The 25,437-nt window shown below is 40.3% G+C and overlaps 1 protein-coding gene across 8 annotated transcripts in view; it reads right to left on the bottom strand.

Annotated features, from left to right (window-relative positions):
• The window catches only part of NLRP14 (NLR family pyrin domain containing 14), a 286,975-nt gene that overhangs the window by 260,739 nt on the left and 799 nt on the right, over positions 1-25,437 (bottom strand). For 7 of the 8 annotated variants that reach the window (XM_045038890.1, XM_045038889.1, XM_045038888.1 and 4 more), the window contains exons 2-6: positions 17,466-17,781; positions 16,624-16,695; positions 11,115-12,708; positions 7,342-7,512; positions 4,746-4,913 (exon numbers count right to left, since the gene is read on the bottom strand). In XM_045038890.1, coding sequence (XP_044894825.1) covers positions 4,746-4,913; positions 7,342-7,512; positions 11,115-12,708; positions 16,624-16,695; positions 17,466-17,757 — 2,297 coding nt within the window. In that variant the 5' untranslated portion in view covers positions 17,758-17,781. Of the gene's footprint in view, positions 1-4,745; positions 4,914-7,341; positions 7,513-11,114; positions 12,709-16,623; positions 16,696-17,465; positions 17,782-20,119; positions 20,493-25,437 lie in introns of all 8 variants that reach the window. The other variant, XM_045038886.1, reaches the window with a different exon arrangement.

The raw sequence follows: 25,437 nt of genomic DNA, 5'->3' as shown, positions 1-25,437 counted from the left end.
AATTTTAGAAAGCAAGCAAATTATAAATTTGTTCTCATTGTTTTTGTTCTCATTGATTGCAGTCTGTGGCTCTGACCAGCTGTGACTGGGTACAGGTCCATTAGGTGGTCCTTGATGCAGCTCACTCAGAAGGAATCCACGTGTCAAGAATAAGCATCTGGTGTGAGACACAGTCAGGGTAGGACTTTATCTGATGCATGATGCCAGTTTTCTCTAGGAGCTGAGGCTCAGTGGAATAAGCTCTTTTGTGCTTCTGGCAGCACAGGATTAGAAAACTGCCACTCAAGAGGCATTGCTCAAGAGAAAGTGGCCCTTCCTCAGTTAGAAGGGTCTGCTGCCCTGGAGGATGAACCCTCCAGGACCTCAGAACAGCTTTGTGAATGTTCTTTTGTGAAAATGTCTGCTATGTGGTCTCTAGGTTGCCCGAGAATTTTGTAACTTTTTATTTGAATGCGAGATTATTATTCTTATTATTTTTACTGTATTTATTTTAAGAGTGAGCAGGCACGTGCACAAGCTCCCCGTCTGAGCGGGGGAGGGGCAGAGAGAGAGGGAGAAGACAATATCCCAATCTCTGCGCTGAAAGCATGGAGCCCCAAACGGGGCTTCATCTCACTAACCAAAAACCTGACCTGAGCCAAAAATCAAGATTGGATGCTTAACCAACTGAGCCATCCAAGCACCCCTATTTTTCTGACAGGCATGAGAAATTGAGAAACGGCAGAAGAGTTGTTTCTAAAGGGATATGGTTGCAGAAATTGTTCACAGCAAGAGAAGGTCTTTGGATGAACAAGATAGGCTTCATGGACCTATTACAAATCAAGCTAAATCATTAGATTAACTTAATTTGTTCTGTAACTTGAAACTTAAAAGATGGTTTTGGGACTCATTCCTGAATTTACCACAGTGAGAAATAAAAATGCAAACATAGATTTTAAGATCACATATGGCTTTGTATTTCTTTAACAAAAAAGTCTTTATTATTTACTAATTTTTTTAAGTTAATTTATTTATTTTTGAGATAGCACAAACAGGGGTGGGACAGAGAGGATAGACAGAATCTGAAGCAGGCTCCACGCTGTCAGTACAGAGCCCGGATATGGGGCTCGAACCCATGGACCATGAGTACATGACCTGAGCTGAAATCAAGAGTCGGACACTTAAGCAAATGAGCCACCCAGGTGCCCCTAACAAAAAAAAAAAAAAAAAAATCTTAAAGAACTTTCTAAATCTCTCACATTTCCCCTGTAGGTTAAATATTATTTATATTAATATTTAAAAGCATATAAATATAAATCTCAGTACATATTTAAAATGAGTTGCATAAATGACCAACATATTTATAAACTGGAATCTTACAAATCTTGGAATCAGACAATATTGCAAATATTATGCTTTTTGAATCAACTTTTGAGGTGTACTGTGTTGCAATATTCTTAGCAGTGGTTATACTATCTTTAATGTTGACTTAAATATAGTTTCCAAATTTACTGATTTTGGAAACTTAGATTAATAGAATATTTTAGAAATTAGTTATTTATCTAAAAATTTCTAAAAATGCTAAACTTCAAAACAAGAACATAAATTACTTTCTTACCAATTTGTTACAGTTTATTCTTCATATTATTCAAATTAAGATGGCAAAATCAATTATTGTCTTATATTCCTATTTATGTTTGAACTTAGGGCTTAAATCTTTAATTACATTTCATTTAAAACCCTGTTTGGGGGGTGCCCGGGTAGCTCATTCAGTTAAACATCCAACTCTCCATTTTGGCCAGGTCATGATCTCATGGTTCATGACTTTGAGCCCTGCATCAGTCTCTGTGCTGATGGTGCAGAGCCTGCTTGTGATTCTCTCTCTGCCCCTTCAGCATGCTCTCTCTCAAAAATAAACTTAAAAAAAAAAGCACTTGTTTGGGATGATTATGAGGCTGTGGATATATATCAGGGTTTATGAAAGTTAATGACTAAAACACGTTTTTGTAATAGAGAAAACAGGACTAGTAGTTCAGTTTCCAACTCAAGTCTCTGCCTGCTGGGTCATCTGTGCAGGTGGCAGAAATTCTGATTTCAAAGTATATACACTCTCACTTTTCCAAAGTCTTTTCATATTTATGAGGACCCATTATACTTTTGAACTCTTTATGGTTGTCAACAATTATAATACACTAGAACGATTCTAAACTCCTGGAAAAGCAAAAATTTTCCACTGGTCCATATGCTATCTACATCTTATAAACTATTTTATTCTAGTTAATAATACAGTCAAGGCTGTGGTTGTTATTCCCAGGCACCTTCCTCTTATCTGTTTTGTTTTAAAGTTCTTTGTTGTTGTTGTTGTTGTTTTTTAATTTGAGAGAGAGAGAGAACAAGCAGGGGAGGGACAGAGAGCGGGAGACAGAATCCCAATCCTGATGTGGGGCTCATACTCACAAACTTGACCTGAGCTGAAGTCAAGAGTCACACGCTTGACTGACTGAGCCACCTGGGTGCCCCATCTTCCTCTTATCTTGATCAACTAATCAGTTTGTTCTTGCAACTGTTTTAGATGGTACCCTTCTGGAATATTCTCTAATTCAAAATCTTTGAAGATGTAGGGAGTGTTTTACATTAATACTGTTTTGGTACTCTTCATGTGGCTGTTTGGTGGAATCAACTGCTCCCTCACCTTGCTATTAACCCCCAATTGCAGAGCACAGGCAAAATAAGAAAGGATTCTGGGCACAATGAGGCATTATTAGTTTGCCCAAGGTTTTTGTTTTTCCCCTTATTTGCTCAACATACTTTAAGAACTACCCTATCATCAGGCCCACAATGTGGAAAAAATTATCAGGACAAGGAGAGTAGATACTTCTCCCCCTTCTGGAGGGGAAGCTTTAGTACACAGTAGAGTGAAATCTTCACATGAAATTAGTGATTGTATGTACCTTTCCACCAGTACGCTCACGTATAAGGGCTGACAGGAGTCTCTCAGTAATTTAAAGTTTTCTTAAATACTTTATATTTGCAAAGTTCCTACAGTAATTGGGGATCTTCTGTGAGGCAGCCTGGCAGAGGTCAACTGATTTATCAATGCTTTCACTGCTCACATCAACTAGAATCAGTGGGAATAGTAAAACAGCAAAATGCAATTTGACAATGTTAAGCTCAGCATGAACTATGCTTAAACCAGACTACCATAGCCAGTCAACTGTCCACAGCTGTTAGGACATGAGGTCTAAAGTAAACGTAAAATTGAAACTTTCTCCAGAGCGTTAATACAAAGTCTATAAGACTATCGATTACTTCCAGGAGTTACCCACTATGGGAGAGCATCCAATCCTACGTAAGGCAGTGCTCAATTATTACAAAGCTCTGTTGACTTCTGCCACCAAAACATTTTATTTACTGATATAAGGAGCCCCACTAGTTGACACAGACAGATGGTTTCCTATTTGAAAGCCTAGTAACTGGGTCTACCTTAAGGCTTATCAGTGGAAAACATTGTTCAAATCTCAGCTGATGAAAAAGATCTTACCCCAGTCCTGCTGCTCTGTCAAGTGCCAAGGCATTTTTGTCTTGGACCCATGGCTCCCACTGTAAGAAAACATCTTTCCTTCCATTTAACAGCTTTTTGCTACTAACATGTTTCACTTGTAGACAGAAGAACCAATGACCTACTTCTCACTTGGGTTCCATACTAGAAGCTGCAGGTTACTGAAAATTCCTCACCATGCCTAAAACTACTTCACAGATGGTAATACTAATACCCCCCTACCTGGCCTGCCGACAATTGAACTCAACCCATGTTCAAGAAGCATCCAACAACTTTCTGGATATGCTACAAGTAAATTTCATCCTACAAAAACTGGGGAGACTTAAGAATTCCCAATGTTAATATAATTCACCTGCCTATGGTCAAAAAGAAGGTCTTGTTCCACATTTTACTTGTGATTTCTACATATAGATTATAATTTGCTTCTAACAAATACAGACCTATCCTGGCCTTTCATGCATCAAGGTTCTGCCTTATTTCCCCACCCCACCCCACCCCTCAAATGAGTCCAGGGATAAAAACTTCTAAGGTAAAATTTATTGCAATGATTTTTTATTTTGCTCTGGTTTGGTTTTATTTTGTCAAAAACTGAATTAAAAACCCTTCACTGGAAAATAATATCTCCCTTGAAACCAGTCACACAAATGTGGGGACCTAGTAGGATTGCCAACCCTCTCACTTTCAGAGAAAATCAGACCCAGCACTAGGATCCACAGTGTGTGAGAATGAACAAACACCTTGACAGTTGACAGTCACTGTGCTCTTCTTCCTCAGCTTTCTGTACTGGTCACCGAGTTGCAATTATAAGGGGAGGGTGATTTGTTATCAAAACTTAAGTAAAACTGAGCCTGCTTAACACTGGCCCCAGTTAGCATTAGTACATTCTTTTCTGGAAGTGTTCAAAGATACAATAAATACACATATGGCTGCACTTAAATATAAATAATTTTAAATTCTGGGTCTGGTTTTTTTTTTTTTAATTTAGGAAATGTTGACATGGAACCATACAATGAGGGGTCTTTAGTGGGGGGGATGGAAGCAATTAAAAGTCCTGTCAGGAGAAAATCACCCTGAATCTGGGGATTCCTGCCATTCTATACCATGAAAATAGATTTAAGCTGGCCCTATGAATAGTAAATCCAGGCTGTAAAGTCTGTTTGGACAGACAAAAGTCTCAGTTATAACAAAAAAACCCCTCACAACTTACCTCAGATTCTGTAGTTTACACTCTGGGTTTTTCAAGGCTTCACACAAGGACTTTACTCCATTGTCCCCTACATCACTCCCTTTCAGGTCGAGATGCATCAGATTCTGGTTGTGAGTCAAGGAACTAGCAATATCCCGACAACCATCAGGGAAAGAAAGAAATCTCATCCTTCAGAATAAAAATAGGCAGGGGGGAATTACAAAATTATTCGTATCCTGGTTATAGCACTCACTTTCTTTTCAAAACCAACTCTTAGATAACTAAATATTCCTGCCGTTTCTTATTTTACTGTGGATTTCTCAGATTTCACGATTTCTCAGAAATCTGAGTTTCAGGATGTTGCTTAGAAAAATAATTGGGTTACTACTTAGATAGCCATTACATCCTGACAACTGATATCCTCAACTTTTTTTTGACCTTGAAGGAAAAGAAGGTAATAACATCAGGAAAAGCAGAAGAGGAGGTTTTGAACTCTTAATCCTAGGAATGACTACCAGAAATAATGGGGAATATTCCAAATACTTCATTACAGCATTAATTCACATTTAATCCTTTAAATAACCCCAGGTCAGTTCATAATTAATATCAACTGTTTGATGTGCAACATTAACAAAACATATCACTGCAAAAGACGCTGTCATCTTGTGGACTTTAAGTGTACAGAGACAGCCCAAAGCTAAATATGGGAGGAAGTTAAATATGCCCCTTTTTCTTCCTAGCTATTATCTGCTATTCAGTCACTGTTAGCTATATCTGATTCTTCTGTAAGTGCCTCTGGTAGTCCCAAATGCCTAATATGCTTACACTGCTCACTAACTGTTCAAAACATCCCTGTGTAACATCACCTCTCCTCCCTTTCATCCACCACCTAACCTTCACCCTCACCCCCCTTCTAGCCAAGCACAGGAAAATAAAACTTTCACCTGTTTACAGCATTAACCATCATCATCCAGTAAAAGTGCCTAATGCACTCACTAAATATAAATTGGAAGTACAATTTCATGTGTTAAGGAAAAAGGATTTGAGGAAGTAAGACCACATTGAGGTGAGAAAGACTAAGAGCTACTTTCATGGTGTCACCCCCTAAGGGACCCTTGCACTGTAAAAGAGGGGGAGCCATTTAACCCCAGAGAAGGCAGTAGCAATTTCAGGGCTTTAGATTGGTGACTTTCAGTAAAAGGAAAATGTAGGGGAGATGCCTGGGGGTGAATGAAAAGGATTTCCAGGAACCCCTTAATCATGGCATCTATGCAGTTGACTACCCCATCTATGGTGCAAAACCAGACCAAATCTGGTACTTTAAATCTAAGGTCAGATCTCACTGAAAACATGGAGATTCCAAGGGAAATATTTAGGGAGAAGCCTGTCCCCCTCCCCTAAAAAAAGAACATCAATCTCCAGTGCTAATCGTTTGTTCACTATTCAATACATATTACTGAGCACCAATTAGGCCTTGAGCACATGGATGGGCATTGAATACAGTACTAAATAGCATCAGTTCCAGCTCTTAGTAGAGCCAGTAGACAAAAGGGAGAAAGCCATGTAAACCAGCAAATGTAAAAAAATGATAGGGTCTGTAGAATCAAATTAGGATATAATAAAGTAGCAAATGTTGGCCAGGATGAGGAGCAGCCGGAACTTTCATATACTGTCAGTAGGACTACAAAATGGCACAACCACTCTAAAGGGCTGGCTGGCAATTTATTAACAGGTTAAACATCCATCTGTAAACTGGCAGTTCCATTCCTAAATATTAGCCCAAGAGATGAGAACATAGATCACACACATACAAAATTCGTGCAAGAATAGTCATAGCAGCCTTATTCATTATAGCCAAAAACTGGAAACAACACAGGAGTCTATTCAAAAGAGAATAAATGAGCTGCAGTAGGTCAAACAATGGAATACTCACATCAGCAATAAGAAGAAACAGGCTACTAAAACATACAACTACATAGGTAAATTTTTAAAACATTTTGTTGAGCAGAAGAATACAGACACATACATACACGTACATACTACATGAAGCAATCAAAACTATTTACAAGAACAAAGCTAATCTATAGTTATAAATTTAGAAAGTGGTTGCCTTTGAGACTGGATAGGGTAAGAAAACTAATAGAAGGGGGTAGAAGGAAACTTCCAGAGGTGATGGAATTATTCTCTAGCTTGTTTTGGGTATTGGTTACATAGATATATGCAATCATCAAGCTTACTAGACACTTACTATCTGTGCCTTTTATTAAATGTAAATTATTCCTCAAGAGAAAGAAATTAAAAAGAAAAGTAGTGTACTCCAGAACCTATCTTTGAAAATGCTATTGAGCTGCCTAGAATGCCTTAGCTCTGTGTCCTTCCTCACGTACAAAATTCCTTATCGGGCCTCAAAAAACACATGTCAATAGCTGCTACACTCCCAGAACAAGTTAGTTATGCTTCCACATCCCCAGAGGTTTCCACTGGTGGTGTTCTTAAAGTAGTTTACACTGTGGATTTTAAATATTTGTTTACTATTGGATCCCCTAATAAGTAGTAGCCAATGGGACAAAGAAAGAAGGTGGAATAACTCCATTAGACTTTCTGATGCCAAACTTACAATAGCTTTTGTAGTTTACAGCTTGGATGCCTCAGTTCCTGATAAAAAGTCTTCATGGCTAATTCATTGAGGTTGCTATGACACAGGTCCAATTCTCTCAAGTGTTCATTTGTATGAAGCACTGAACAGAGATCTTGCCAGCAATGAGTAATATGACCACCATCCCTTCGCCTAGATAATTGAGAAAAAGAAAAGATGGATTTATCTGTTTCAACCAGGGCACCTGTCAGAAGATGGTGTTGGGTGAAAGGAAGTATACCCCGGAAATGGTGAGTACATCAGTGCAGGTCTGTTGTGGGCACAGTCCACCCGAAAATCTTCCTCTTGGCACCCCAAAGGCTTTGTTTGCCTAGTAACTCTCTCACCCCCTCAACATATTTCTTCAACACACAAAACTACACTAGAGACTTCACTTTGGAGGAAGAGACTTAGGAAGGACAATCCGGAGGTCTTCAAATACCCAAAGAGCCAGTATCAAGAAGAAGAATAAGACTACAAAGAGTAAGAATAGGAGTAATAGGGAGACATCTGGGGACAGGGTGGAGACTAAGAAGCCCGGGTTTTGAGCTCCAGTTCTCCCGTTGACTAGCTACATCACTTTAGGTAAGTCACATCAGTTCTAGGAGCTCTGAGCTCTCTTCATGTATGAAATGGAAATTCTATCTCCCTTCACAGGACTGTGGGGATTTAATAGTCAAATTTAGTACATACACAAAGGCACTCTGTAAATTTGTAACTGTTGTATAATTTAACTAATAGGCATACTATTGACAAACTCATTATAAACAAAGGTTAGTAAGGAATAAAGCAGAGGACATCCTTATGATTATAAGCAAAAGCTCTACAACAAAACAGTCCTGAGTCCCAACTCTGCCTTTCACTAAACTGGCTGATCTGGCAACATCACTAGCCTAGGCGAGCCTCAGTTTCTTCATCTTAAACAATGAAGATAATAGTATCTATTTCTTAGGATTACTGTGAAGATTCAGTAAGAATCTATACAAAATACTTAACAAATGTTTCCCATTGTAAATGCTAACAATCGGTAGCTGTTTTATTTTTATTAAAATACATAAAAGTCAAGCATGTTGCCTTATACAAATAGCTGCTATAGGAGAGGGAAAAAAAGCATCTTTTTCCCTGTGGCCTCCTAGCTTCTCGCTGGGGCCCTCTAAATTGGATGGGCAAAAGACAGATTAACAAGAGAAAAGCAGGGGCGCCTGGGTGGCGCAGTCGGTTGAGCGTCCGACTTCAGCCAGGTCACGATCTCGCGGTCTGGGAGTTCGAGCCCCGCGTCAGGCTCTGGGCTGATGGCTCGGAGCCTGGAGCCTGTTTCCGATTCTGTGTCTCCCTCTCTCTCTGCCCCTCCCCCGTTCATGCTCTGTCTCTCTCTGTCCCAAAAATAAATAAACGTTGAAAAAAAAAATTAAAAAAAAAAAAACAAGAGAAAAGCATACAAATTGTATTAGCATGTGCATTGTGGACCTACATGGGAGGAATTCAGTGATGAGTAACTTAGAGATGTAGGCATTATTTGGGTTTATATAGCTAATTTAGTGGGGGAAAGGCAGAGGGAGAAAAGGCACTTGTGGAAAAACAAAGGACTTGTTGGAAAGATAAATGGACCCTTAAGAGAACAGAGAAGAGACAGGATAGTTTGTGACAACATCCACCTGGGTGCGGTGCCAACTTGCCTCCAAGAAGAAATTAGAGAAATTGCTTGCAGGGAGAGGATTCATGACAGTCGAGTTCTTTTTAGAGGCTCTGCTTGTAGGCAGGTAAGGAGTTTCAGGAACTCAAATGCTTTCAGCTCAGAATACTTCTAATGGAAAAGTGGCATATTTTAGGGTGGCATATCCTGATCTCCTTCACTACCCAATAAATATTGGTTTCCCCATACCTTACTTAAAAATTGGATTGAATAACATTGCAGAGTGCTGGCCTCTGTTATCACCTGAGGTCTTAAATTTGAGAAAACTAGGTAATACATCATTCATTCAAACATTTAAGTGCCTACTACGTGGCAATGCTGTGGAAGGGGTGTGTGGGTGGCTTAGTATGACACTTGATTTCAGATCAGTTCATAATCTCACAGTTTGTGAGTTTGGGCCCCGATTCAGGTTCTGCGCTGACAGTGCAGAGCCTGCTTGGGATTCTCTCTCTCCTTCTCTCTTTCTGCCCCTCCCCCACTCATGTGCAGCTCTGTGTCCAAAAAATATATATATACATATATATATACATATATATTAAAAAAAAAGAAATGTTATGGGATATAATGGTGAACAAGACAGATAGCAATGCTATTAAATTTACAACATTGTTTTGTTGTGGAAGACACTGACCCACCTATAATGTGCCTCTTAGAACACTGGGTTTCTCAGACTCTTATTTTAGCAACAAGGCCAACTCTAGTATTATATAACACTAGAACACAGATGAAGGGAAGGTAGCCTGAGGACTAGCAATATAATGGCCAGAATGTCTTCTTAATGTTTACTCTTGGGGATAAAATACATTCTAATGCCCTGGGTTCAATCACATCTTTAAACAGAACCACTAAGTCAGAATTGAGAAGACAGACTGAATGAGATTACTTACAACACCCCGAGAACAGTAAAGGTCATGGCATCCGAGCCTAGAATTTTCTCTCTCACAGCTAAGGAGAAATGAAATGTATGTCCTTACAAGGGAGATGGTTCTGTGATTGTACCTAATGGCAACAAGGCAGTGTGGGTTAAGCTGGAAAACCAAGGACTCACAATCCTATGTAGGACCTCAGTCAAATTAATACCTTTTGATACCTCAGGGCTTTTACTAGTAGGCTTTTACTAGGATTGTTGAGAGACTAAATGAGCTGGGACTTAGAAGACTGTCAGCATATGGTCAAGCAGATGCTAGCTATTATCTGATGTGTGTTGAACCGACAATTGTGCACTTACTATCCAGGCAACCTTCTCTGAATCAAAGTTTTGTAATCTGAAAAATAAACTGAGATATGCTTTGACCAGCATCGAACTGGGTAAGAGATTAAATTTCCCATGCACTAGATAACTATATACCACATACTTTGCCCTCAAGTTTAGTTAAATCTGGAGCTAATCCCATAGTTGAATTCTTCCCCCAGGCATAGATGGAGTCAGAAAAGGCAATTCAAGGAAGAGAAGAGGATAAAATAATAGGCATAAAACTCTAAAGACTCATTATTTCAAAATACTCATTCAGCCCCTACTATTTCTTACCCACATCGGACTCTCTCCAGTTAGGTGTTAAAGGGCTGAGACCTTTCATGAACTACAAAGCAAAGACTGACCTATGTCTAGGCTACAGGGAAGGTGAGCTAGGTCAGCAGCTTATAGAGGAACAGATAGATGCCCTATATAAACGAGCTTCAGCAAGAAATTCCCATTCCCTTGTTCTTCTGGAGGGCATTCTTTTTAAAAGTCAAACGTGTACCATACTGGATGCAATTTTGTGCTAGGATGTGACCTGAAGATTATTTCTAGTTAAGGGTGTTGACAGGTGATAGCTCTCAGCCAAGCCCCTTTCTTGGCATTGCCCTCAGGCCAAGAGAGCCACTTCAGGCATATTTTTGTCCTTTCCTCACCAGTAGCCACGACTGGTCAATAAGGGGTTTCAGTGCTTCCCCTCCTTGCCTCAAGGTAGGACAAGCCTGAAGGGTTATCCTGGCTCTGGGACCTCAGCTCAACAATTCCCCCCCTCCCACCAATGAAATCTATTTCCCTCACTCCCTGACAGGGAACTTCCATGCTTACCAAATTTCAGCTAGGGGGTTTGAGTTTAACATCTTCTCAAATACCATGGTTATCGACAGTTTCATGGTCCGTAAACGTTGGCAGTGCTTAAGGCAGAATGAAGATACAAGCAAATGGATTTTCCCACAAATATTAATGACAATATTTTGGAAATAGCTCATTGCCTGGCTTATATAAGCTTCATCTTGAGTCTCATACAGATAGAAAAACAACTCCAGAAATTCCACCTGCGCTGGAAAATCTTCACTGTTCCCCATCGTCTCCAGCCACTGAAGTATCTTCCATTTTATCTCTAGTGACATTTTACAGTTAAAAGTTTTCTCCAATTGTTTTACTCGATCTTCATTCAAAAGGCCAAACAAAAAGCATTTCATCTGTGTCAGATGGGGGTCTTTATAACTGTTGCTTTCAAGCAACAGCTTCAAGTCTTCAAAAGACTGAAAGGAACAGTTCTTGGTTCCCCAGCTGTCTTGCAACGTATAGAACATAGCTGCAAGAAACTCCTGAACGTGCAGGTGGGTGAACATGTAGCAATTTTCATACTCCATGTCCTTTTGAAGAATATTGAGGTCCAGGAAAATTGACACATCCGATTTAGATAAGCCATGCTTTCTGAGATTCTCCCTGTAAAATACAGATGTCATGGTCCACACTCCTTTGGCAGCCAAGTGGCACAGGCTGCTCAGTTGGGTTTGGCTGGGTAGACTAGGACTGTTTCCATCTACTGGTGGGAACAAGCTAGAGATATAGCACATAAATAGAGCTGTTGTTGTTTTGCAGGTTAACGTGATGTCACCACCCTTCTCCATTTGCTGCTCCAGACAGGTACAAAGAAGCCAGCACACTAGGGGGACTTTACACATGCTAAAAACCATCTCATTGCTTCTTAGTGAATTGAATACTTGCAAAGCTCTCTTCCGGTCTTCAAAACATTGGTAAATATACTCCTCTCTTGCACCCTTAGACATACCTAGCAGCTCTACAGAATGCGGATTCTTCAACAGAGGCTTCAGTTTCTTACAAGCTGTGAGTCTTGTTGTCACCAATAAGGATGACTCAGGGAGCATCACTTTCCTCAGCAGACTACTGAGAAGGAAGGACACTGGGTGTACCTGGGTCCAGTCCTCACACAGCACAGACTCAGGTTCCTCAAAGGCAAAGTTCAGCTCATCAAAACTATCAATAATAAAAAGGAGACTGCTGGGCTGGGACATGATCCTTTCAATGGGGCCTTCTGTGCTGGGCCAGTCCTTTGATATCATTTGAACAAAACTTCGTTCTCTCAACTGGTTGATTTCTCTTGCATTGAGATAAAAAACATAGTTAAACCTCTGCTGGTAGAGATTTCCCTGGGCCCAATCTACCACTGCTTTTCTCACCAAGGTTGTTTTCCCAACTCCAGCAGGCCCCTGGAGCACCACTGTCTGTGGCTGCTCACCGGTTTTCACATCCACGTCAAACAGATGTTCCAACAGTTCTTGATCTTTCTGAGCAACTCCAGGATGGAAATCTTCAGGTTCTCCAAATAAACACTTTTTATCCCACGTGATACAATATTTTTCTGTTACTTGGGTTCTGTATTCTGTTCCATCACCTAAGTTAGTGAGAATGGAGCAGGAAAAAAAAAAACACAGTAACACATGATCAAAGCGAATTCTGTCAATTGCAGCGTCAAGAACACTGGACTTGAAGTCAAGAACAAGCAATAATGTGCACTCAAATCAAAGTGCAGCTGGTTTAGGTAAGAATATAAGTAAAACTAAAACATGTTGCTATAGATTTAAAACATGCATAAGAGGGGCGCCTGGGTGGCGCAGTCGGTTAAGCGTCCGACTTCAGCCAGGTCACGATCTCGCGGTCCGTGAGTTCGAGCCCCGCGTCGGGCTCTGGGCTGATGGCTCAGAGCCTGGAGCCTGTTTCTGATTCTGTGTGTCCCTCTCTCTCTGCCCCTCTCCCGCTCATGCTCTGTCTCTCTCTGTCCCAAAAATAAATAAACGTAAAAAAAAAAAAAACATGCATAAGAAACTGACAAAACAAGAATGAATTTATGGTGGAAAGTAAAAATTAGATTCGCTCTAAAAATGTGTTCTCTTTGGGGCATCTGGCTGCCTCAGTCAGTAGAGCTTCCAGCTCTTGATTCTGGGGTTGTGAATTCAAGCCCCAAATTGGGCATGGAGCCTGCTTAAAACAAAAAAAGAGAAATATGTTCTCTTTGTACTCTTCCTCTATAGAGGAAAAAAAAGATGCCTTATGTGGAGAGCACAGTCATCATCCAGATGAAAAAAGAACACAGGTCAATTAACAGTGATAGCCAGGGAAGACCTGAAGACATATCTGAATCTATAGATCGAAATAATCTGCCTTTTAGTAAACTATGAAGAATAATGAACATTGAAACATAGCCTGAAGAATATTTAAAGAAAAGAAAAATATTCCCTTTTCTAGATGTGTCTCCTTAGGTAAGGGAAACAAAAGCAAACCATTGGTTTGCTGCACAGCAAAATAAAAATCTTCTGCACAGCAAAGGAAACAATCAACAAAACTAAAAGACAACCTACTGAATGAGAAGATATTTGCAAATGATATATCTGATAAAGGGTTAGTACTCAAAATATATAAACAACTTCTACAACCCGGGGTGCTTGGCTGGCTCAGTTGGTAGAACATGCGACTCTTGGTCTTGGGGTTGTAAGCTCAAGCCCCATGTTAGGTGCAGAGATTCCTTTTTAAACATTTAAGTTTATTTATTTATTTTGAGAGAGAGAGAGAGAGAGAGAGTGTGTGTGTGTGCACAAGCAGGGGATAGGCAGAGAGAAGGTGAGACAGAATCCTAAGCAGGCTCCACACTATCAGCACAGAGCCTGACATGATGCTTAAACTCACAAACCGTGAGATTATGACCTAAGCCAAGATCAAGAGTTAGATGCTTAACCGACTGAGCCATCCAGGCACCCCAATAAATATTTTTTTAAAGAACTTCTACAACTCAATGCCAAAAAACCCAAATAATCCAATTAAAAAATGGGCAAAAGACGTGAATAGACATTTCTCTAAAGAAAACACCCAGACGGCCAACAGACACAAGATTTTCATCATCACTCATCATCAGGGAAATACAAATCAAAACCATAATGAGATATCACCTCACACCTGTCAGAATGGCTAAAATCAACAACAATAGAAACAACAAGTGTTGGAGAAGATGTGGAGAAAAAGGAACCCTTGTGCACTGTTAGTGGGAATGCAAACTGGTACAGCCATTACGGAAAACAGTATGGAGATTCCTCACAAAGTTAAAAATAGAACTACTATACAATCCAGTAATCCCACTACTGGGTATTTACTCAAAGAATATGAAAACACCAATTCAAAAAGATATATGCACCCCTATGTTTATTGCATTACTTAAAAGAGCTAAGAAATGGAAGCAGCCTAAGTGTTTACTGATAGATAAATGGATAAATAAAAAGTGGTATATACATATGATGGAATATTACTCAGCCATAAAAAAGAATGAAATCTTGCCATCTGCAACAACATGGATGGAGCTAGAGAGTATAATGCTAAGCAGAATAAGTCAGAGAAAGACAAACATCACATGATCTCACTCATGTGAAATTTAAGAAACAAAATAAATGGACAAAGAAAAAAAAAAAACAAAGAGACAAACCAAAAACTAGATTCTCAACTACAGAGAACCGATGGTTACCAGAGGAGAGGTGGGTGGGGGGGATGGGTGAAATAAGTGATGGGGATTAAGAGTATACTTATCATGATGAGCACTTGAGTAATGTACAGAATTGTTGAATTACTATATTGCATGCCTGAAACTACTATAACACTGTGCATTAACTATACTGGAATTAAAATTAAAAATATATTCCCAAGTGTCCAAGCAAAGTGAAAACATAGTTTCACCCTTACCTAGTTAAGTCCAATTCCTTCTTTAGATCTTAAATGTCACTGTTCAGAGAAGCTGTCTCTGAACCCCAATGCTAGAATAGTTCTCTTTCATTTTTCTCAAGACATGCTATATTTTCATTCACAGTACATCTCACAAGCTACAATTATTTTTAAATGTAAATAATTCTTTTCTTTATTCTACCAGGGCATTCAGTACAAACATCTAACACAATTCATGTCCCACTAGATTATGCTTAGATCTCCTCCAGAAGAAGGTAGGTATTGCAAGGCAGATACACTCTACTAAATATTATACCATAAAAAGAGTAACACTTAAAAGAAAATTGGGATTATGAGGATGATTGGTTCTTAATTTTTAACGTTTATTTATTTTTGAGAGACAAAGTGTGAGTGGGGGATGCGCAGAGAGAGAGGGGGACAGAGGATCCAAAGAGGGCTCTGTGCTGATAGCAGCGAGCCCAATGTGGGGCTCAAACAGACAAACCACGAGATCATGCCCTGAGCCAAAGTTGGACACTGAACTGACTGAGCCATCCAGGTGCACCTATGAGGATGACTTACTTTCTTCATGGTACTTTTATCTATCTTCCAAATTTTCTAACAGTTAATTTCTATGAGAAGGAATCCTAATTTCCTAAATTTATGGCCAGTAATAAATACCATAAGAATAAACTTCCTTACACTGAATCAGAAATTAAGCTCAAAGCAAAAAGTTATCTTCAAGATCACTTAACACAGGAAGCATTTTTTATTTATTAGTGCTTGGAATAAAGCAGGTATCAATTACTTCTTGAGTGAAGTAATGTGGCTCAGGAGCACCTGGGTGGCTCAGTTGGTTAAACGTCCAATTCTTGGTTTCGGCTCAGGTCATGATCTCATGGTTCGTGGGTTTGCACCCCACATTGGGCAGCATCGAGACTGCTTGGGATTCTCTCTCTGCCTCCCTCTGCAGTCCCCCTGCTTGCTCTCTCTCAAATAAACATTAAAAAAAAAGAATAATAACATGGCCCATCAAAAAGCAGCATAGCTGGGTTAAGAATGATTTCTTACTTGATCAAGTTTCTTTCTACTGTAATTCCATTTACACGAACTAGAATTCAACTACATGGAATTTAAAGCTAAGCAGGGGGGATGGAAATGGTATTGAACGAAGACTAAGAAGACCTGGTTCTAGAAACTACATGCTATATGGACTAGCTGGTCACCACTCTTGGAACTCAATTACAGCATCATTTCTAAAGGAAGGAAGTAGATATGATAAGCCAAATAGTCCCTGCCAAACTCAGGGACTCTCTAACTTGTAAATGAGACGCGAATATACCTTTCTTCATCAGACTGTGAACTTCTGACTGGGCGTTTCCAAATACTGTGCTCACTGAGGCCCTGAATTAACACGGCCCAGATTTTGACCTCAGCCAGAGAGCCAGTTTTGTTGACTCTTTTTGAATAATCATCAACAGGTAGTATATTAGAAGTTAAGAAGAGGTGAATAACTGTCTCCTGGGGCATAACCCCTCATCACATTTCAAACACTCAACCTCCTCCCAAATCTGACAACAAAACAAAAACCCAAACATCTGCTCACCCTGCACTGCCTCCTGCTCATCTTGTTCCTCTTGTGTCCTGGCATCCTCTGGTCCCAGGGAATGGGCTGTCCCTGCAACAGGTTCCAACAGGATTGTGAGATTCACCAAAAACAAGGAGAGCTTTACTGACAAGCCATAACAGGGGCCAGAATGGCCCTCAGTGGTCCAATTCTGGGACATCTGGGCTTAAGAAAAGCAGAGCCAACAGAGCCTCAGACTCCACCAGCTTAGCTGGGGGAGAAGTGATGTGTCAGCACCACTGTAGCAGGGACCTCTTGCGAGGCCCTCCATCCTGTAGTTAGGGCAAGTGGTCTAGCCTAAGCCTGGTCTACACTGACCTCGCAGGGATATGGTGAGGTTCCTACAAAATAATGAATACACACTTTGTAGCTGTAAAGCCTTGTAAAGCATACGAGTAAGGAAGTTTTGACGTCTACAATATTTCATACTTAGGAATGACCAGAAATACTGGCTTGGCTTATGCCCCTTAACAAAATTTTGCCCATTCCTCCTATGTTAGCAAAGATTTTAAATCATATTTGAAATTACTTAAAATTTAGTGCAACCTAGGACTATCTGCAGTTCAGGCACAGGAACACCAGATGGGACAATTATTATCACTCAGTTCCTTTAATCATCATAATTGGTACAAGATGGATGAATTACCCCCAATTAAGGAGCCAGGCTGAGTAACAATACTCAAAATGCTCCTGCCTCTTCAGTGTTTCTCAAATTACCCAACAATGGTTCAATCCACAAGTCCCTTTCATAGAATCATCCCAATGGGCCTCAGGAAGCACATCCTTCTCCCACCCCCAGATAGGTCCCCAGCATCACTCACAGTTGATCTCTGCTCTTGCTCTCTCACACAGATCCTTCAGGTTCATCTTGCCAAAGATTTTGAGAGCCACATCCCAGGCTTGTTCCCCCGGATAATATTTGTTCATCAAATTAGCCAAGTCCTCTCGCTTGGCCTTCTTCACCTCAGCCCAGGGTATCTGGCAGCACCCAGATTCCATGGTCTCATTCTTTAGAAGTAACTTGAATTTATTCAATTCCTCTTTGTTTAGCTCCTCCAAATACAAGAGCAGCCCAAAATCAGGAAAGAAGGAAGACGATGACCCATCTGTCATCTTGTCCACGGATCAATACTCAGGCTTCAGTGGGGGAAACAAAAGAATGTGAATAAACAGGACTGATGGAAAAGATTAGAAAAACAAAATCCCTATAAAAATACAAATTCAACAAATGTGTTGAAGCCCAGTGTATTAGGCTCAGTACTGACCTAGTGCCTCCTGGAACACATTTGCTGTCATAAAAACATGCCTTTAACACAGACAACTGTATGTTTCTTCCACTTCCCAGAGTTACTCCCAGGCCTACCACTTATGAGCTGTTAGGAAATAGGGGCACCTGGGTGGCTCAGTCGGTTAAGCGTCTGATTTCAGCTCAGGTCATGATCTCTCACTTAGTTCATGAGTTCGAGCCCCATGTCGGGCTCTGTGCTGACAGCTCAGAGCCTGGAGCCCGCTTCTGATTCTGTGTCTCCCTCCCCCTCTGCCCCTCCCCTGCTTATATGCTGTCTCTCAAAAATTAATAAATTAAAAAAAATAAATAAAGGCAATTCATCTCTCTGAGCCTCAGTTTACTCTCCTGCAAAGTGAGAAGATCAGAATCACCCTCAGAGAACCATGGTATGGATTAAATGAGTTAGAGTTCATATATCACCTGGCACAGAACAGGCTCCTACTAAGTACTGGCAACTCTCCTCATCCCTTCTCTCCCCCACCAACACCCAACATAGATCTCAGCCCCTGAAACACTGTTATTGCACCCCAGCAATGTATCATTATTCCTGAAGCTCATACAGTTGAGATATGCCACCACCTCCCTCTTCTGGTCATGTTATCACTGGTCACACATCCATACACAGCCAATGAGGGTCTGTTCACACCCACTCCCCAACACCACACATACTCTGGGTGTGTTCCAAGTTAAAGCCCACCCAAAACAGTGCTCTCTCATTTCCCATACCTCAACTCCCATGACCATATTCCACTCTGGCATTTATCAGCAAAGACTACTCACACTTAAACCGCAGGCTCCTATAACCCAGTCTCTCCTAATACCTTCCAGGTAACTGAGCAATTTCATGCTCTCACTCCCACTAGGACAGCTCTTCAAAAACTATCAAATCCTCCTCTTCTGAGCCCGGTTTTCCTCTTATTTATCAGCCACTTAAGAGCCTTACTCAGTTTTTTATTCAGCACAGGCACCTGCAGGTAATCGCTTAACCCAGGTCTCCAAGTGCCTTATCTCCTTTTCAGCAGTTGGCTAGAGAGTCAGAACTAGTAAGTGGCACAGACAGAATTGCCTAGAAATTCAGAAAACCTAGATCTTTCCCATCTTCCATAATACCTACCCCTATTCTTGCTAATGGGCCTGGAAAAGAAGGATGGGGGAAAATGGAGAAGGGGATTTTACTTCTTAAGCAAAAATTGAATTACCTCAAAATTACATAGTAAATCAGGACTTGGGGCGCCTGGGTGGCGCAGTCGGTTAAGCGTCCGACTTCAGCCAGGTCATGATCTCGCGGTCCGTGAGTTCGAGCCCCGCGTCAGGCTCTGGGCTGATGGCTCAGAGCCTGGAGCCTGTTTCTGATTCTGTGTCTCCCTCTCTCTCTGCCCCTCCCCCGTTCATGCTCTGTCTCTCTGTCCCAAAAATAAAAAATAAAAACGTTGAAAAAAATTAAAAAAAAAAAGAGTAAATCAGGACTTTATCCTACAGTAATGAGGGAGCCATCAGCTGTTTTAGGGTCTCACCTTGTGTGTGTGTGTGTGTGTGTGTGTGTGTGTGTGTCTGCACTGCAGAGAATATTCTAGTTTACAGATTAGGATGGTACCAAAACAGTTTCCAACAATAATTTTTTTTAAAGAAGAAAAAAAAAAAAGTAAATTTGAGGAAACTTCAAGGGATAAATGAGATTTCTCCAAGACAGAAAAGCTATGGTAGGGGAGGGGAAATGAGGCACAGAACACACTCTAGGTTCCTGCCTAGAAATTTCCAGATTTCACTGTGCCTGGGCCAATCTTTTTCTTTTTGTAACAAAGGGGCTCTTTCTCCTTTTGTAGAGCTCTTGGCTCCACCGGTGATCTGAACCTCATCAGCTTCTAATTGTTAAAGGACTTAATTCATTAGTGATCTTCTGTCTTAACGTCTCCCTGACCTCTCAGCCCTTCTCACTAACATTTAAACATGCCCAAGTCTAGCCTTACACAAATGTTCCCTTTACTCCACATCCCCTTCATCTTCACGCTCAAGCTTCTTCAGAGTCTTCTATACTTTACCTATCATTCCTCCTCAATCCACTGCGATCTCACTTTTGCCACCAGAATTCCACTGAGATAACTCCTACCAATTACCATCTTGCTACAAAACCCAACAGGTATTTTCAGATTCAACTTTCATGTCTAGAAGAAAAATGACAGTACCTACCTCTGCAAAGATTAGAAGTTACTGTGTGCACCTAACTTACAGGGTGCCATACATATAATAAAAACCTTCTTGGTATTCTCTTTCCCCTTAACTTTCACAATCTGATACTTTTTTTCCTCTTGCCTTTCCAGGTGTCTCTGTGAGCCAAGATCTAGATGGTTCTGAATCCTATTGGATTTATACTCCTACAAGATATGTGCAATTCTGACAGAAAGTACCATACACTTTGGCCTCCTTCCCAAAGGTTTTATGCTGTTCTTGAAGGAATTGTTCTTTTTCCTTGTTTTGTGGTCTTCCTTTGTTTGGAAAACAGATGCTGTCTGGCGTTGCTCCTCTTGTGTGAAGGCATTCATAAATTCCAACATGTTCTGAACTAAAATGGGAATCCATGGTCTAAGAGGATTTCAATTTGCAAATTTATTGATATAAATTTTTGCTCTTTATAATTAAAGCCTGTTGTTCAAAATATTCATTCCTCACATGTTAACAATGACATTTTTTTTTTAATTTTTTTTTCAACATTTTTTATTTATTTTGGGACAGAGAGAGACAGAGCATGAACGGGGGAGGGGCAGAGAGAGAGGGAGACACAGAATCGGAAACAGGCTCCAGGCTCCGAGCCATCAGCCCAGAGCCTGACACGGGGCTCGAACTCACAGACCGCGAGATCGTGACCTGGCTGAAGTCGGACGCTTAACTGACTGCGCCGCCCAGGCGCCCCAACAATGACATTTATTAAGAATCTATAGCGTATAGGTTATGGAAATTTTCTTTACTCTTAAAAATAGTCCTGAAGGTTTGGCTTTTATCCACATTTTATAGAATCAAGGATTCAGAAATTAAGAAACTTGCCCAGGTTAAAGAGTTGACAAGTAGCCAATCAAACTACAAAGGTCATTCTCCTCTACTAGGTACCCCTTCCTTTTAATTTCACTCTATTTTTCTAGGCATGGGGGATTCAGGGTTAAATGCAATCTGTGTGGCCATATTCTGTGATACTGGATCCTGTGAACACTGGGCTACAGGAAGAGGAACCTCTAAATATGCAGTGGCAATCTTCTGAGCTCTTATAGGACTCTAGAACACAAAGGAAGGAGGGATTCTTTTCTAGAAAGGGTAGAGATGAGAAGGTCTGGGGGAAGTGACACTTCATCTAGAAAATAGGATATTCCCACCCTTTTCATATACTCTTGCCTGATTTTCTTTCTTGGTTGCCCTTATGGAATCGCCATGAGGAATGGAGTTTCTCAATCTCACCACTACTAACATTGTTGGCTAGATAATTCTTCACTGAGTGACACTTAGGTGCACTATATAATGTTTAGCAGCACTGCAGGACTCTAGATGTTATTAGAACCTTCAATCTCCCATAGTTGTGACAAAGTGTCTTCAGACATTGCCAAAGGTCCTCAGGGCAGCAAACTGCCCCCAGCTGAAACCATTTCCAAAGCCTTACCCTCTACTGCTGAGTATGTAACTCAATCAGTCCTTCTCTAGGATGCTACCATAATAAACAAATCAAAGAAGCAGAGTAGATAACTCAGGAAAAGACAATCTCAAAAGATTTTAATGTATAATAGAAGGAATACTGTAATTGAAAAGGGAAGCATTCCAGTGCAGATTATTAGGACAACTGATAAACCATTCAGAAAAGGTTAATTAGCATCCTCACAGAATTAATCTAGAGTAAATCAGTAAGCCATTAATACTTCAGACCAGAGGAGGAAAAATAGCAGAGAATATTCATTATAGCTTAGGAGAAGGGGGACTTACCAGCTTGGGCACAGTAAGGGAAATGATTGAGAACCAGCATGAATATTAGGAGATATAGTTAACTATGTTGAAGTTAAAACCTCTTGTCCATAAGAATTCAAATACAAATGGCAAATGAAAAAACAAACAAAAAAGAGAGTGAGAATGCAAGCGGGAGAGGGGCAGAGAGAGAGGGAGAGAGAGAATCTCAAGCAGGCTTCACGCCAAGTGCAGAGCCAGACACGGGGCTCAGTCTCATGATTGTGAGATCATGACCTGAGCCAAAATCAAGTCCCGTGCTTAACCAATTGAACCACCCAGGCACCCCAACAGCAAAAACTTTATAGGAAATTCAGCAAATAGAGTTGGAGTGTAAATCAGTAAAACCACTTCAGAACTGTTGACATGAACTATTAAAATTGTAGCTATGCACCCAGACTCAGATCTTGGTTCTAATACTGTTTTCCAATAAAAGGAATCAGGGCTCCTTGAAGAAACTGCAGGTTCTAGAGTTGGGGCTGGGAATATATAAAAGCCTAGAGCTCATAGTGCCAGAAAGGAAAAAAGGATGGAGTAGATCAAAAGGACATAGAAGCCAACTGAAAAGAGCTCCCACTGGCCAAAATAACATACTATATTATTATAACCCAAAGTAGAAAGCAAATATCCAGGAGTCCATATGGCTATACATGAATGAATGAAGGGAAAGAGACAAATCTCTCTTAAAGAATTCAAAATTTAATATTTTATGTAGATATTCCCTCCTCCAGGAAGTAGATCTTAACCCCGTTCCCCTCCTACCCAGGAGTGTGGACTATGCTTAGTGATTTGCTAAGTGGGGAAACCTGATAAACACTGTCTCAGCCTGGTGATCAAGGTTAATACAATCAGTCATAGGTCATTGTTAATAGTATGTACCACTGATAATGATGTGAGGAAAATGGTACATCACCACTGTCATATTCCTCCCCTAAACCCCAAATCCCAGTCTACACATGAGGCAAACATCGGACAAACCCAAAATGACATGTTACAAAATACCTGATCGGTAGTTCTCAAAACTGTCAAGGTTATCAAAAAGAAAAAAAAAAAAGGCATGGGGAGGGGGGGAGACTTAGAAACTGTCACAGACCAAAGGAGACAAGATGACCATATGTAATACAATATCCTGGAAAAGACCCAAGAACAGAAAAAGTACTATGAAACAGTAGTGAAATCTGAATTCAGTGTGACTTAGTTGATAGTCTTCATTGATTGCCTTAGTGGTTTCAAATACACAATAGTAACACAAGACGTTAAAACAGGGGAAACTGGGTGAGGAGTATGTAAGAACTCTTTCTGTAAATCTAAAACTATTTCTAAATAAAATGGCTATATTTTTTTAATTGGAGATCTGCATCCCCTATGGCCTATAATTACTGTCCTCAGAATACACCCAACAGAAACATGGGTGCACAAACACTAAGAGATATTTAAGAATAGCCACAGCAGCATTGATTGTAATTCCCAAGTACTAGAAAGATCCAGGAGCCCATCTATAGAACCAATAAATAAACTGTGGTAAATTCATACCATGAAATCCTATACAGCAATGAACATATATGATATGCAGCTCCCTGTCACTAGGATGAATCTCACAAATATCATCAATGAATGAAGCCAGTCCCAGAAAGATTAAGTACCATATAATTCCATTTATAGAAAATCAAAACTAGGGGCGCCTGGGTGGCTCAGTCGGTTAAACGTCCGACTTCAGCTCAGGTCACGATCTCACGGTCCGTGAGTTCGAGCCCCACGTCGGGCTCTGGGCTGATGATGGCCCAGAGCCTGGAGCCTGCTTCCGATTCTGTGTCTCCCTCTCTCTCTGACCCTCCCCAGTTCATGCTCTGCCTCTCTCTGTCTCAAAAATAAATAAACATTAAAAAAAATTTTTTTTTAAAAAAGAAAATCAAAACTAAAAAAAAAAAAAGAAAACTATACTGTTTATGGTTGCACGTATAGGTGTTAAAACCATACTTTTTACATAGGCTGGGGTAAGGAGGTAACTACCTATAAAAGTAGATCTAACACTACCTCTTCAGTTAGGGAGGTGTTGGTGATCAGGGACATGCCCTCGAGGTGTTTAGATTCTGGTAAGTTCTTTTCCTTGGCTTCCTATGGGTCTACATGGATGATCACTTGGCAATCACTCACTAAGATGCACACTTATGTTTAATGCTGTCTTCTATGTGAACTATAGTTCACACTAAAATATGGTTATTTTTAAAAGGTTCAGGGGTTCCTGGGTAGCTCAGTTGGTTAAGCATCTGACTCTTGATTTCCGCTCGGGTCATGATCTCCAGGTTTGTGAGTCTGAGCCCCAGATAGGGCTCCGCACTGACAGCGTGGGATTCTCTCTCTCTGCCCCTACCCTGCTTTCATAGGTACATATGCACTTTCTCTAAATAAACAAGCTTAAAAAAGAAATACTTTACATAAAAAGGTTAACATTACCAGAAAGACATAAGACAAATAGGTTGGAAAAGCACTAAAAACAAATTATTGCTAATGGGCTATTCATACAGGGGGGAAAGAGGTAAATAGCTAACGAGTATTTCAGAAAATGTTCAAACCTAAGCAGATATCAAAACTAATACATACCAATGACATTTCACAATCAAAATGGCAAAAATATTTAACTTTAAAAAACCAATACAACATGATGATGAGAATCAACTGCAGCTGATACTGTCAGCATGTTAATAGGTATACCCTTGGAAAGCCGCATGTCCACAACTAGGAAGAAATTTAAAAACACTGCATGAGTTTTCAATCAGTAACCTCTCTCTGGGAAATTCTCCAATGGAAAGAATCCCAATTATAGAAGTAAAGTTTTATGCATAAAGATATTTTTTTAAAAAGTAAATAATTGTCAAATTAAAATTATGATTAATGAAACAAATGCGTTAAAAATATGGCACACACTTGATTTTTCAGTCCTTAAAATGACCTCTTTGTGCAGCAACAAGCAACACGTGCTGGGTTAAAAGCATATGGTAAGACAATCAGCATTAGATCTAAGTAATTCAAACAAAACCTCTGCATAAAAACAAAGAAAATATGCCGAAATATTAACCATGGTTGCGTTTTGGGTTTAAGACAATTTGTGACAATTTTAATCAGAATACATTCCTTAAATAAACCGAAAGGTAAAAGGAAGGCAACATCAATTTGTCAAATTCCAAAGAGACGAAGAAATGAATGCCCATTGGCTGCACTTGAATTTGGCAGGTGGGAGCTCACTGGTAACCACTGTAGAGAGGGCAATTTTAGGTCACTGCTAGGGGACAAGGGTTGGGAGTTATTTAAAATCTCACTACTATGGGTAGATGTGACTGGTACAGGGAGCAAGCATGCACTATTCTTTCTAGACTTTTGCTAGTAAGGAGGAGAGAGAGAAACCGGTAGCGTGGAGCACAGGGTCTGTAAAGTTTTTGGCTGTTTCACCTTCAGTAGGATGAAGGTCTGAGAGTGGGCACAAAGTAGAGGAAAAACGGCAGAGCTCAGGTGGAGAGATTATTTCCAGA

Source organism: Felis catus, chromosome D1 (genome assembly GCF_018350175.1).
Source record: "Felis catus isolate Fca126 chromosome D1, F.catus_Fca126_mat1.0, whole genome shotgun sequence".
Lineage (NCBI taxonomy): Eukaryota > Metazoa > Chordata > Mammalia > Carnivora > Felidae > Felis > Felis catus.
The sequence above is the reverse complement of the archived record's forward strand: the minus strand, read 5'-3'. Positions and strand labels throughout refer to the sequence as shown.